The sequence below is a fragment of the Amblyomma maculatum genome, chromosome 1 (genome assembly GCF_055883805.1).
Source record: "Amblyomma maculatum isolate TAMU_Amacu chromosome 1, ASM5588380v1, whole genome shotgun sequence".
Lineage (NCBI taxonomy): Eukaryota > Metazoa > Arthropoda > Arachnida > Ixodida > Ixodidae > Amblyomma > Amblyomma maculatum.
The window spans coordinates 391,677,507-391,692,607 of NC_139344.1; the positions used below are offsets into that span (position 1 = coordinate 391,677,507).

Sequence of the window (15,101 nt, forward strand, 5' to 3'; positions counted from 1 at the left end):
ATATGCTTCTCTCTTAGATCGATGGAACGACGTCTGTTGCAATTCCATCTTTAAAAGTATACTATTCGGAAAGCTATCACTGCTACACATCGAAGTTATAAAGAACAGTTCTCGATTGATCCTGAGTTAGATGTCAGCGTGGCAGCAGCTGCAATCGGGTGTCTAGTTCCAGCCTCTTTCTTTGATAGCTCCGAAGGCGTGGCCACGTGCTTTAGCGTCGGTGTCGGACTAAAGTTGGGACTGGAGGATGGTTCCCGTGGCGCCGAGTACCGTAGTGTGGCGGCCATATAAGAGCGACACAGAAGCACCTCATAATACAACCTGGAAATTCGTCCAGCGTGATGAATGAAGCAAACGCGGCTAGCGCTGCTAAACACTCAATAAGAGATGCACTCGATCTGCTATTATCTATGGGGGTTAACGTCCGGGGTGTTAGCCCGACAGCGCTGATAGGATCACCAGAGCCAAACAGAAAATCTTACTTATTCCCCGCTGGTTGCCATCGCAGCTGTGACGCCACCCGTTGTCGAACCCTTAAAGTAACGAGTGGAATGACGGCGACGGTATGCGCAACAGGTGCCCCTGTGACAAGGCCCCTCTCCCAAGCGCACCACTTGTTCGTAAGGCAGTGCTAAACATACCTCGTTGTGGCGCCAAATTTCCCTTCCTTTGTATCAAAAATGTGACGCAGCCATCTACCTTACAGATTTCGGGCTGTTGTCAATTACCACTTCGCTTACCATTTATACTTAAGTTGGAAAGTAGTTTGCGATAAGGATTCGAACTGACGACAGATATCGCAAATTGTATGCCGCACATTAAAGGCAGCCAACATTTCCAAACTCTAGGCCGGTCATTCAATGCTAAACTGTCGAGAAAAACAGAGGTAAAATGTGCTTTTTCATATCTCAACGCGGTTTAAACGGATTTCAACGCCAGCTTTATTCCTACTGTTTTTGCATAAATGCGCATCTTCCGTTCTGAAAATAGTAGCACAAGATATTGATTGCCACAACTGCGTGTATATTTTAATCGGCTGCCCCAAACTAATTCGCTTAATCGCGCGTCCTCGTTTGCTAAGGCGTAACCAAGAAACAAATTTACTTTGTGTGCAGTGGCAATCGCAAGCACTTATCGGTCTGCGTAAGAGTTCCGCTGCGAATTTCTCTCTTCGCACAGCCTTGCATTCAACTCTTTGTCAAGTTAGGTCAGCAAATATAACTTTTTGTCACTCCTTCCGGCTTCTTATAGGTCACCCCTCTAAAAGTGATGTTTCGCAATCGCAGGTGGAGCCCTGCTGCTGGATGACCTACACGCAGCATCGGGACACCCAGGAGACGCTGGCCGTGCTCGACCGACTTGACCTGGACACGGACAAGCCCAGCGAGGAGGAGATAGCGCGCAAGTTTGGCATGGAGGAAGAGTACCTAGCTGGCACGCTGTCCTGCTGGCAGCGTGTTAAGCCCAAGATCTGGTCGCTCTTCGACGAACCGTACTCTTCCACGGCCGCCAAGATCATCGGCGTCATGTCGGTTTTCTTCATCTGCGTCTCCATCCTGTCCTTCTGCCTCAAGACCCACCCCAACATGCGCGTGCCGGCCATAAAGAACATCACGGTGCAGACCTCGGAGAGCGCCGTCGCCTGGACCTTGGACAAGATCCAGACGAACCCCCACGACGCCTTTTTCTACATCGAGTGCGTCTGCAACGCGTGGTTCACCTTTGAGATCATCATTCGCTTCGTGGCCAGCCCCAGCAAGCTGGACTTTGTGCGTGGCGCGGTCAACATCATAGACTTCACGGCCACGCTGTCTTTCTACATCGACCTCACTCTCCAGAAGCTCGCCTCGCACCTGGAGAACGCCGACATCTTAGAGTTCTTCTCAATCATCCGCATTATGCGGCTTTTCAAGCTCACTCGCCACTCGGCGGGCCTGAAGATCCTCATACAAACATTCAAGGCCAGTGCCGGGGAGCTCATACTCCTCGTATTCTTCCTCGTGTTGGGCATCGTCATCTTCGCCAGCCTCGTCTACTACGCCGAGCGGATCCAGTCGAACCCCGAGAACGACTTCAACAGCATCCCGCTGGGCCTCTGGTGGGCGCTGGTCACAATGACCACGGTGGGCTACGGCGACATGGTGCCCAAGACTTACGCCGGCATGTTCGTGGGCGCGCTGTGCGCGCTGGCCGGTGTGCTGACCATCGCGCTTCCCGTGCCAGTGATCGTGTCCAACTTTGCCATGTTCTACTCGCACACGCAAGCGAGAGCCAAGCTGCCCAAGAAGCGAAGACGTGTGGTGCCCATCGAAGTGCCCCGGGGACCTCACCGCAGGCCACCCGACCTCAAGAACCCCAAAGACGCTTGTAAGGCGGGTAAGCGCCGGCGTGTGGGGGATGCTTACCAGCGGCACCTCGCGCGTATATTAGTCGAAGCGCCGCCGCTGACGTGTTCGCTCGATCACGGTACTGTGCCGCACGTACGCACAAAACGAAACGTTACAAGCTATACCATGGTTACGGTATGGCGGCAAACAAAACGGGGCACCCGGAGGCAGGTATTAAATGCAGCTTATAATATGATGCAGACTGCAAAACAAGAAACAAGAACGGCAGAAAGCCCGACGCTTTGGTGCAGACATGTTGTACTATTTATAAAGCTAATGATGTGTGCAATGTTAGACAACTGTCTAGTAGTCATTATGAGAAGGTGATCGCTTGTTAGAAAGCACGGAGACGAGCTGAATAGGCTGTTTAGTTTACATTTCAGCGAAGGATTAGACGTTTCGTCATAATGCCTCGGTAACGCTCTTAATGTGCGAAATCGTTTTGCGTAACTGTTCTGTAGTTGAATCTACAAACTCTTAATACGCGCTCAGTTCAATTTATATATCAGGTGTTCAAAACAGCCGGCTCGGAATTACAATTCCCACATTACGACTTATTCACTGCGGCTGTCCCGCTGTTGCTCCCGTAGCTTGGCGTGGCGTATCCCAGCCACTGAACAACTGCCGCGAAGGACCAGGCTCGCCATCCATCTCCGAAGCAGACTGTATTCACTCGGCTAATCACTCGAGTTTATACGATCAAGCTACTTTGCACATACGTCGCTGGTGACGTCACGCACAGGATTAATGCAAGCAAACGCAAAGACAAGGAATTTCAAGGCAGAGACATCACAGAAACCACTGACAATGCACTTTGTGTCCCGAAATATAACCTGCCAACAACCACCTGCCAGAGGCGCCCTCAAAGGTCAAAGGTCGATGTTTTAGACGTGCCTCCTGTTTGGCTTATTTGCTCCATAAAATAGTGCACATAAAGGAAACCGTCTAGACAGATACGAACGCAGCTTGCTTTAGACAAGAAGGTTGAAGCTCAAAGCTGAGGAGACGGGGTAAACTTATTGCGGTGACATCAACAGAGACTGTTATTATGGTGGCACTACAACCTATAAGGCAGGGCACAATGAAAACGTTAACTGATTGGTCTGGAAACAAGACTTCGGACGTGCACAAAGCATACATTTATGGCCAGCGGCGGCAGCGGAATACTTAAGCCCAATGACGTTCATTGTGCCTGAGTCTCGGCGACCATTGTTTCGCGACACGCAGAGCACTTGACTTGAAGCGACAGGGCGGATTACTTCGTTTCTTGAGTGCAAAGGAAATGCGGGTGTCCCGTGAGCTCGCCGCGTGTCGCCGTCGCGACTGCGTCCGAACGGAATCCAATTTTGCGGTCCATGCAAAGTACGAGCCTTAAGCACCCCCAGTCGGAGCGATTTTAATTAAGCTCACAAAGGAGCCTGTCGTTAGTTCGCAAAGCAGGGAACGTTGTTGCCGGCCCCGTAAGCTGCCCCGCTTATACCTGCGAACCGTGAGATGGTCGGGGTTAACACGTCCCGGTTTTAGTACCACGCGTGACACTTGCTTTCAACGGGCTGCAGAATTGCCGCCTTTCAAAGAAAATTAACTGGTCCCTGTCTCCCTCAACCTGCGAGATAAAGTATTTTGTACCAATAACGGCTTCACTGATGACGTCAGCGAAGGAAGACAAACACGGACAAAAGGAAGGAGGCGAACAAAGCGGTTGGCGCTGTACCTGTCTCAATAGACCACCAACTAGCCAACAAAAGTCTATTTTAAGACGTTCTTTGTGTCTCTCGCAATGTATATGCTTGTTTTTAGACAGTAAAGCTAGTTTATTTCTTTGCGTACTTACGTACCAGAGAAACCCGTATAGTTAAAAAATATGAAATTTTAACTAGTGTAGCACGCGATCGTAAGAATGTGGATACATGGTATGAAAGACAACCCAACAAGGGTTGAGGAGGAGCCTTAGTTCGCAAGCCAAGCCGACGTTTTGACAAGCGGCTTTGTCTTTGTCTGTTCTGATGCAATTTTAAATAGTCTCTTTCGACCCTGCCGGTGTCATTTGTTGAAAGTATATTATAAAAGAGTGCTGCCAGCCGACTAGTATGTTCGGCTAACGCTGGAGTGGTTCGCTGTTCATCGTTGTTGTTTTTTTGTTGTCGACTTAACTCCTTTTCACATTGCACGTCAATTACTGCGGTCATTTGTGAGTCGTCATTGTCTCTGACGCAGGACGGCAGCAACAAGTGATGGCCGACCTTCCCAGGAGGAACCAAACGATACGCACCAGAGGTCCGGGTAAGCAGACGATCGACATTCCTTGCTCGTTTCCTGAGAAACACTCCTGGTATAGGCAACTAAGGCTGTGACGGTTCTCTTGCAGTTCCAGGTATTCTGCCAAAACGTAGCAGTCGTTAGCAGACATGGCAGTAATTAAATTACAGTAATGAAATTACTGTAATTTAATTATTTTTTCGTTAATTTGTAATGTAATGAATTACTTTTCGGTTTTGTAATTTAGTAATGTAGCGAATTACTTTTTGGTAGTAATTTCGCAGCAAAGTATTTAATTCCTCTCGAAATTACTTTTACTAAAGTGCGCCATCCCTCCTTCAATAGACAACAAAGTAGAGTGCGCGAAAGCAGGAACGACGTGCTGCAATCCGAAGCCAGCGTAACAGATTGGCAAAAGGAGACAGAATTGAGCAGATTTGTAGTGAACTAGTATACTCTGGAGAACAAGTTGTTGTTTTGTTTAATAGCTTTACTTAGTTTTTGAATTTATGGAAACTAGAAAGTAATTTCAAAGTAATTGAATTACTCAGTAGAAGTAATTGCAATGTAATTTCATTACTTTTGGCGAGCAGTAATGAGTTATGTAATTTAGATACTTTTCTGCGGTCTTCAGCGAAGTAATTAGTAACATAATTTAATTCCTTTTCAAAAGTAATTTTGCCATGTATGGTCGTTAGCCACTATGAAGGGCAAACAGCTAAAAAAAAGAAACACAAGAACAGAATAACCACAGTACTGCTCTTGTGTTTGTATTTTGTCTTTTGCGCTGTTCGCCCTCCACTTTGTTTCACCAACTCTCCCGGTTGGCTACATAGCCAGCCAGGCCTCCAGGTGCTGCGCGATGAAGCACGTTGTTATCACTTCCCCTGTCTGGCTAGGTTGTGCATTCACGATAACGAACATCTACGTAGACGATCACATTTTCTGCAATAAACATCTATAGGTTTGGGAGTTTTATCTATATGAGCTGCAAATTGAGATGTACAAGAATTATGCTGTCCCTGCTGTGCCTATTACCTGTATAGAACACTCTTTTTGTTTCCCCTGTAATTCCAGATCATTTGCGCAGAATCTTTAGTGCGGCTGTGTAAGTGAGAATGCGTGTGCGGTCTACAATAGCGCAAGCTAAAGTCGGCGTCGAGAGTCAACGCTGTATTCGTCCGCTACGCCATTCCTATAACGTTCAAATGCTTTCCGTTTCTGACAACAAACACACTGTGTTAGCTTCAGGCTTCCGCCTCGGCCTCCTTCTACACGCAATAACCTGATGTGAAATCCACGACTGAATGTTAGTAGAAAGCTCAAACCCTTTAAGGTTTTAAGCTTAAGGAAGTATTATAACGTAACACGAAATATTCCCGGCATTAAATAGAATAAATGCTATGCTGGTACTGGCAGCAGACGCATATTCTTACCTAGAACAACCTTCTTTCGGTGTAATTAGATATCGCAGAAGATATTTAACCGCTACGCTAGAAGTCTCGAGGTTAGCAATTAGAGGAGGCTGAAAAATTGGTTAAGGTATTTGCAACTGTGAGGGTTTTGCATGCTTTTCAGTGATAATCTCTTTCCGTTGCCTGGCGGCTAAATGCATTCCGCATTTTCAGCAATGAATATCTACTCCAAGGCTTGAGAGGCATACCTTGCTTCTGACGAAGAGGCGTTAAAGAGCACGTTACTCCATTTTTGCCCTCTTATAGGTTATTCGTGTTTAAAATGCACCTTCAGCTGTAAGCTCAACCAGCAGAAACTTTTTTTTTTTTTTTTATCGATGATGTTTATACCCTGCTCTTCATAGCTCCCACGCGCAATCTACACCGTGAGGATGAAAACGCTCTATCGTGAAGATAGACTCGGCACGAGGAAGCTAGAAAGCTCGCGACCTCTCAAGCTTGTCTCTAACTTCACTCTGGGTGAAACGAAGCGCGAAGATACATTGCTTAAGTATCGACAGGGATACTTTAACGAATGCCGCCGCTGTACTAAACCGCTCCTGTCACCGCTGACCTGCGTACGCGACGCTTTGCGAAGCACTCGGAAATCGTGCAGCGCTGCCCGGTGTAATCAAAAAGCCGTTTCAAGTCGTTCTCGCCTCACTTGCCCTTCTCCGCAACGCGCGCACATTTGTTGGAGGGGAAGAACAACAGCGCGGCTTTCGCTCTCCAAGAGTGGCGCCAAGAAGACTTGTACGTACGTACGCCCTCCTCCGTGGTCCTCATACCGTCCGGCCACTACTCCCCAAATTGAATTCCCTCGCGCAATCGAGCCCGCGTTGCGATCCACGCGCCACTGCCCCCTGCCGGATTTCTTCCGGTCGTGTTTACAGTCAGGGAAACGACGATGGTCCAGCGAGCGGAAGGCCGGCTGTTCAAACAAGCCGCCGCTCCTTGGCTGCCGCGAGGACGTGCCCGCCCTGGAAACGAGAGACGTGGAGCTCTCCAGGCACCGCTGGCCATGAGTCCGCAGCGTCGTCTCCCGCCTGTCGCATGCAGCGGGCGTCCCCAGCAGTGTCCACTCTCTTGCTCGCGTTTTTCTTTCTTTTCTCCTCCCACAAAAAGAGAAAAAAAAGAGAGAGAGAGAGAGAGAGAGAGAGAGATAGAAGACGACCGCTCCGCGTCCGGCGCCTTGAGTGCCTGTTCGAGTGGCTCGCCTCCTCGGTCCCCCTGCGTGCGGCCACACACAAACACGGCCAGGCACGTCGTGTAATGCGCGCTGTTTGCCACGCGCAAACGGAGGGGAGGTGTCGCGATTTCACCTAGCTTTTTGACCCGCTGTAATGCTATTCCGGATTGCTATGTCCTTGTTTGTTTTGTTTGTTTTTTCTCTGTTGGCCAGATGGCTCACGCACGAGCTCAGAAAGGGCACGCTGAGTTGGAACGGAAAAGTGGTGCTCTTTTCTTACCAAGTGACCTGAGTAATAACGCGATGCTTTGTTGGTTTTCGTCAAATTTGCGTACATAGCGAAATTACTTTTGAAAAAGTATTAAATTACATTACTAATTACTGTACCCAAACTGTGATGACATTACAATTACTTCTGTTGAGTAACCCTCCATCTGTCCGCATCACGTACATTACTAAGATATATAAGATAGCTGCAACAAGAGAACGAAAACAGAAGCATGGTCCAACGCTCGTCTTTTTGATAGCGCTCAATACAGAAACGAGCGGCGAGCTCGGCGTCTTGCAGCCCAAACATGTCTATACCAACCGAAGCCCCGAAGCAGCTAGGTTATATGTTATTTATTGCTTCCGTGGTCCCAGGGATCGACCTCGGTCCCTTGCGCTCGGTAATGTTCACGCCATAAACCTCACCGCCTGTCCCCCCCCCCCCCCCCCCCCCCCCCGCCCCGTGGTGACGAGTGAACCAGGTACCACTGTGTCCTAGCTGACGCTACAGGGAGTTCCACTGTGCGCTCCAAACTAATTTTGAACTCCGGTCGTCTCGCACCACCTATCCCTTCGGCTTGGGGAACGGTTTCGACTACCCATGGGATTCTGTCTCTTTTTGCCGATCCATTACGCTGGCCCATGCTTCCCGCGGGTCGTTCCTGCTTTCGCGGCAGTCTACCGTGCTCTGCATTGCAAGAACAGTGGTGCACGTCAGGAAAATTAATTTCGAAAGGAACTGATTGCTTTTGTTGCGAAATCGCTAACCTGAAGTAATTCATTACAATACTGATTACCGTGAAAAGTAATTAAATTACTGTTATTTCATACTGTAATCCAATGACTGTCATGCCTGCAATCTTGGTTGATGGGGTTGTACGTCGTGCCTTTTTAAGGCGAAGGTCTCTCTGGGCGCATGGTGATAACTCGTGTCTGCGAGATGTGTCGGCAAGATTCTGCGAGAAGTGTTTCTGAAATGTGTCAGTGAGATTCCGTGAGATGCGTCAGCGAGATTCCACGAGATGTGTTTCTGAGAAGTGTCGGCGAGATTGTGATTCCGCGAGATGTGTCAGCGAGACGTCGCAATAGGTTCTGACGACGAAGCCAAAGAAAATAGAGTAATGAAATTATAACGAGTATACAAACACGCAATATAGATGAAGAGAAGAGGTAGCCGCAGGAGGAAGAAGAGAAGGAGGAGGAAAGGCTTTCGCCATCAAGCTGCGAAGCTATGTGAAGTTCTGTCATTTTTTAAGCTGACAATTCCGAGAGCAACACCACTGTTGGCTTCCTTTCATATCACGTTAGCATGAGTGCGCATTAATAACCAAGCTAACTTGCCACCTGTGCCTCGCAACAAGCGCGTTTGAATGCTCCGATAGAGATAGGCGAAAATTTAACAAACTTGTCTAAGAGAGCGCGTAGAAATACATCGGATCTGTATTCATCCAGAGTGCTCGGAGGCGTTCAGCACCCAGCGAAAAATGAGCATACGGGGGTTCTCGTATTTCGTCTCCTTTAGATTCAACCGCCGCGGCTCGGGTCAGACCCAGAAACACGTGATGTGCAACGAAACCCTTAAGCCACTGAGCTACCGTGGCCTCTTGAAATAAACAACAGCAGGAGATGTCCAAAGTTCTAAAGTAAAGGAGAAACCCTGTACCTCCTATAGCTGTATGCTTGCGGCCTCCAGAAGCTTTGATGACCGTAATTTTGGACTGAAAAGAAAATATGGAGAGGGCGATGACTTTTTTTCGTTTATCAGCGGAGTTAGAGCAGTTAGTTGGTGAGAAAGCAGCTGCGGACTAGTTATTATATTTCGTTGTTGTTGCTGCTGCTGCTGTTATTGCTGTTGTTGCTGTTGTTGCTGTTGTTGCTGTTGTTGCTGTTGTTGCTGTTGTTGCTGTTGTTGCTGTCGTTGCTGTTGTTGTTGCAGTTGTTGTCGTTGTTGTTGTTGTTGCTGCTGCTGCTGCTGCTGCTGCTGTTGTTGTTGTCGTTACTATTCCTTGTGATTAATTGCTACGTGCCGGCATGGTTGTGCGCGCAAAGGCGCGTACTTACACTTAAGGGGCCGAAAGCCCCGCGAAAGGCGTCCGCTGTGTTTAACAGCTTCCAATCTCTCAAAGAGTCTCGCGACGAACACCTGTGTGCGCCGTTCTACTCTTCCTCTCCCTACAAAGCTACTAACTTTCCGGCCCCAACCAAAGCTCAGCTCCTCGGCTTCCTTGACCGAGTAAATGAGCTGGCAACCAACTGTGAACATGCTCCAGCTACCACGGTCGCTGAAAGGCTTCTGTTATCGTATTTATAGTTCTACGCGTCTTTCCGCCGCAAGCCAGGAAATGCGCTGGACTCGGAAAGTTTTCCCCAGGCATGCAGTGCTCCCCGCAGCCGCCTTCGTCGAAGCACGGACTGTGGCGTGCACTGCATGGCCCGCTGGAAAACCTCCGGAGCTATACGCGGGCGGCCTCGCAGCGAGCGAGGCCGTCTCTGGCTCGATCGATGCAGCCTTTCCAATTAGCATTCCGCTCCGTGGTGCCCTGTTGCGCAAGGCAGTGCAAAGGGATGGCTAAGCGAAGGAAGAAACGGGCGATGATTGAAGGGAGAGAGAGAAGGACTTAATGTCAGCCTAAGTATCTCCGCGTATACACACACACGCACATTCGCACGAGATCAGTGCGTCCGAGGAAATTCAAGCGACGAAGGCGAAGCGTTCATATTCGCACTTACGTCACGAATAGTTGCGTCCTCAATAAGTCGATCGATCGGCCAGTCAGTTAATTGCCAAACGAGCGAATGGACCACCCCCACTGATACGAACGGTCACTCAGTGATTCATTTATTTTCCTCTGAGTCACTCACTAACTGTCGCTAACACATTCATTTGCTCACTCGCCCACTCACTCACTCACTCACTCTCCCCTCACCCCAAACCAGCTAATCCGTCATTCGGTCGCGGAATGTGTCTGTCGATGATTTGCACACCATTAGTCCCTTGATAGACTAATAAATTGTCAATGAAAATAACCCGTGCAATGAAAAACCGGCGGATTCTTCACCTTTTCAAGATTTATTGGCATTCGTTTCTTACGCCTCGGCATTCGTTAAATAAAAGCGACGTATACAGAGCAACGTTGAAACAACATCACCAAATATACTGGCAGGCACATGAATCCTCGTGGACAAAAAATTTAAGTTTCGAAAGACAACAGGTAAGATTGAGAGTGCCCCAAAGATTGCACACTAAGGTATGGATTTCTACTTACTCTCAACACAGCACTAAACGTTCGAAAAAAATAAAGATAGCTCATTACTCGGAGTTAGATGTTAGTGTTTCCCATACTTTTGTAAAACGTTCACGTAATTAAATCTAAGTAGTTTACAAATGTGTTTACGGTAGATTGTACTGATTCTTCATTAGACTATACTGATCCGTGAAAATGAACGTTACATGAGGTGTCAGGGTTGGTTACATGTAATCTTATGCACAGACCGGGCAGGTTCTAATTTCATTCTGCTTTTTCACGTCAGAGCTTTTCTTTCCGCACTTATTTTAATGAGAACGGGAAAGAAGGAGGGAGGGAGGGAGGGAGGGAGGGAGGGAGGGAGGGAGGGAGGGAGGGAGGGAGGGAGGGAGGGAGGGAGGGAGGGAGGGAGGGAGGGAGGGAGATGCTCAATGTAAACTACCAAAGTTATTAAGTAAAGGCGACATCACACACCTCCTAGCTGCGTGCCCGTTCCATCTATAAGCTTTGACTATCGAATTTTCAGAAGCATATAAATTCCGTGCCGGTTCATGTTACTAAGACACAGTTGTGTAAGAAATGAGTGACGTCACAGGCGGAGTAGGTGCTGCATCATAGCCGGAAACTGTAGACAAGCGGATTTTTGCAACGAGTTGATCATGAACGCGGCGTCTCGCATTTTGTTATACTATGCCTTAAGAATCAATACATATGCAGGTCATTCCATGGGATGGTTGCAATAGTCTGCTATTTATTGCCAGGACGCACATCATTGGTTTCTATGGTGGTCCTAACTATTCAATGCAAGCACAGGACAGAATTTAAAAACAAGATTTTGCAAACCATCGGAGTGTTAGAGTTAAACTATTGCCATCAATGTGTTCATAATGGTATGTCTTGTATTACTACTACTACTACTACTACTACTACTACTACTACTACTACTACTACTACTACTACTACTACTACTACTACTACTACTACTACTACTACCACCACCACTACTACTGCTACTACTGGTACCTCATAATGTTCCACAGCTTTTTCGCATTTAAATGTGATATCCAAGAAAGGATATGCAGGATAGAAAATAGATCTACTGTGGCACAGTGGCGGGACATTTGCATCATATGAGTGGTACTAGGTTCGAATCCAGGCAACCACAATGAAAAAGAGGCTATTGTAGACCCAGTAAATACAAAGCGGGAACTGCTTACTTATTTCTCAACCGCTCAACGCACCTTGCCATGAGGCTACGACTGCTTCCCTTTCCCCAGACAAAGAAAAAACATTTAGTCTGGCAACGCTGCCATCCTGAAGAGGAAAAAAAAGGCAATGCATTGAATGGCTTACGACATCCACACAGAAGAAATACTAAGCACAGAGTGCACAGAAAGTAATTTCGTTCCGAGCTTGCTGGGCGCACAGAAGACGTAATATCGCGGCACGAACGACATTCACCAGCAACCGACGCGCACGCCACCCGGCTTATAATCGAGAACTGTTCTTTACTTTCTCTCAATCGGCCTCACCGACGTATCCAGCTGGGAAAGAGATCGTTCTCAATCGTGCAATGCAGCGCTGATCTTTGTGCGGGACACAATATTCTCCCGCACGTGGAGCCACCAGCAGCTCCCATCATCACGGCGTGCAAGGCCACCGTGGCGTGTCGAGGCCTCGGCATTCGGAATGCACACACATATAGGCAGTCGGCGTTCGCTCGATGAAGGCAGACTCTCGCTCTCCCTCCCAGGCGGCAGCGCTGCGGTTCCGTTTATGATCTCGCCGCGCGGCGCGCATCCTCGGGCCGCACCATCGGCTTTTTTCCATTGATCGGTGCGCACGAGCACGAGCCCGTAGCACGCCCTCGCGCTGTTTTGACGGAGGGGGCGGTAATTAGTTCGCCCCCTTGGTGGCGGTAAATGAAACGGGAACGAGCGAGGGCGCCTCGGGACGGGCTTTATCCTTCTTCAACGGCGGAGCCGTCATCGCGTTTCGGTTCGCGGTCTGGTGGAACTAACAAGCATCCGACGAGAGGATGCACGCGTTTTCTGCCCTGGAAAGAGGGAGCGCGCCGCGGAGTGGGCTCTCCGGCAAATGGGACGGCTCCTGCACTCACCAAGCCTCCTTGTATAATAATTTTTTTTTTAATGTACTAAAGAAGAACAAAAAAAAAAAAAAACGAAAGGTTTGAAGAGAGAAGGTTGGTTGGTTGGTTTGTGGGGTTTAACGTCCCAAAGCGACTCAGGCTATGAGAGACGCCGTAGTGGAGGACTCCGGAAATTTCGACCACCTGGGGTTCTTTAACGTGCACTGACATCGCACAGCACACAGGCACCTTTCTTTTCGCCTCCATCGAAAAGCGGCCGCCGAGGCCGGGATTCGAACCCGCGTCCTTGGGCACAGTAGTCGAGCGCAGTAACCACTGCACCACCCCGGCGGGGCTGAAGAGAGAAGGAGCTCTTCCCATGTTCGGCCATGTGCCCAATACCTGCAACTAGCACAAACTCCAACTTCTTTCTCGGAACACTACATGCATACTTCTACATCCAAATGCTCCCACAAAGTCAGCAACAAAGTCATCATAGCATTTTAGGCCTACCCTACCTAACAACATTTAACAGTCGACCTTACTACTATACAGCGAGAGAGATGATTCACTAATTTGTGAGTGTCTTTTTGTTGCGCTATTAACCTTTCCTTTATATGACTATGCACCAACTAGCCCAGCAATCAGTTTTAATTAGCACAAACTTTTCCATGCTTCAAAGAATGGACCAGCTGTTCTGACAACCCGTTTTACTGAGAAGGCGATAAAACACTGAATGAAGTCAGAAAGTTGTGTGCTATTTTTTCGCGGTGCATATGAAAACCATCGAAATGCGCCACGATACTCAGCGCAATTCAGCCGGCTCCGAATGTTTGGGCTAATGCATAGAACGCTAAGATGCCTGAGCGTTTTTATACATTTCACAAAATTGTTCTTGAGGGTGGATCGGTGGCCGTACTTGCAAGAGTGGAGGACAGGTGTTACATGAGTTCGCACTGAGAAGTGTTTACAATTCCGCTTGATAAGGAAAAAGGAACGCCAGGTGTATTACCGCACGTCTGTCACCACGGAAGCTCTTTACTCCAAAATATCCCTAACTTATTTATGCTGCTCAAAATCGACAGGAGGTGTAACGGATTGAGATTTAAGAGAAGATATGTGTAGCAGAGTACTGCAAAGAGTCAGCCAGGTTAACAGATGAAATTAGGAAGACTGTGAAGACATGTTGGTCGGAAGAAATCTCGCAGCACCTGATTAATTGGATAACTATAGGAACGGCCTGTACTGGTCGTAGTTGAAGCGATGACGATAATGATTATGAAATGTCGCTCAGTTATACTCTATGGCAATAGCATCTAGTGACTGATGTGGTGGTATGCCAACCTGAAGTCGTCTAGAGTTTCTTTACTAGTAGATCACGCTGCATTACCCCAGAACAACAAGGCTTGTGTTATTCGTTCAGGCTGATTCGTTACAAGGCTACAGAGTCTATTTCACTGAAATTTTACAGACCTTACTTTTGTTTTTGTTTTATTTCGCTTAGATAAAGGATAAACGGAACTAACCCGTTTTTCATCCAGCTATCTTAGTTTCACGATCTACCGCGAAATAGGGTACTGATAAATTTGTCTTACCCACAAAATAATTTTATTCTTTCGCAGTGAACTTTCATGATTTTTTAAAATAATTTTGCCCCCGTGGGTCTGTACTGTGAATAAATTCTAAGAGTGTTAAAAGCCATGGCACTCACACAAAGCAAGCATAAGCAGCTTCATACAAAATGATGCATTTCGAATCATCCAGACCAAAAGTAAGAAAACGGGACACGGTAAAGCTATTAGCCCCTTTTAAAAGGTTTAACTGTGGCGCTGATGGCATAGCTGCAGCTCCGAGGCTCCGTACATTGTAACTGCTATCCTCTTTTCAATTGAACCTCCGTATTCCAGAATTATAGTTACTACAGACTATGACGTCAGTTTTGGTAGCTAGCGAGTGATGTAATCTATTGTCTCCCTTTTCAAGTCCAGAGCTAATCAACGGTATCGAGGCAAAGAAATGAATGCTAAAAATATTCAGAGGGAACTTAATTATCATGCATGTTGCGAATGAGATAGCCGAAGTCCGCACGGCATGCTTTTCCTCCTCCGCCATAGCTGCACGGCGCTTATGCTGACATTGTGCAGCCGAGATATACCCCACCTCCAGCAGCGCAGTTTCGCGGTCACCTCCGCTTGGAGTTTATTTTTTTTT

At 47.8% G+C, this 15,101-nt stretch overlaps 1 protein-coding gene across 5 annotated transcripts in view; it reads left to right on the forward strand.

Annotated features, from left to right (window-relative positions):
• LOC146208540 (potassium voltage-gated channel protein Shaw-like) overlaps nt 1-15,101 on the forward strand; it is a 273,057-nt gene that overhangs the window by 182,592 nt on the left and 75,364 nt on the right. For all 5 annotated transcript variants that reach the window (XM_084594614.1, XM_084594598.1, XM_084594629.1 and 2 more), the window contains 2 exons: nt 1,287-2,376; nt 4,605-4,670. In XM_084594614.1, the coding sequence (XP_084450740.1) occupies nt 1,287-2,376; nt 4,605-4,670 (1,156 nt within the window). The remainder of the gene's footprint in view (nt 1-1,286; nt 2,377-4,604; nt 4,671-15,101) is intronic.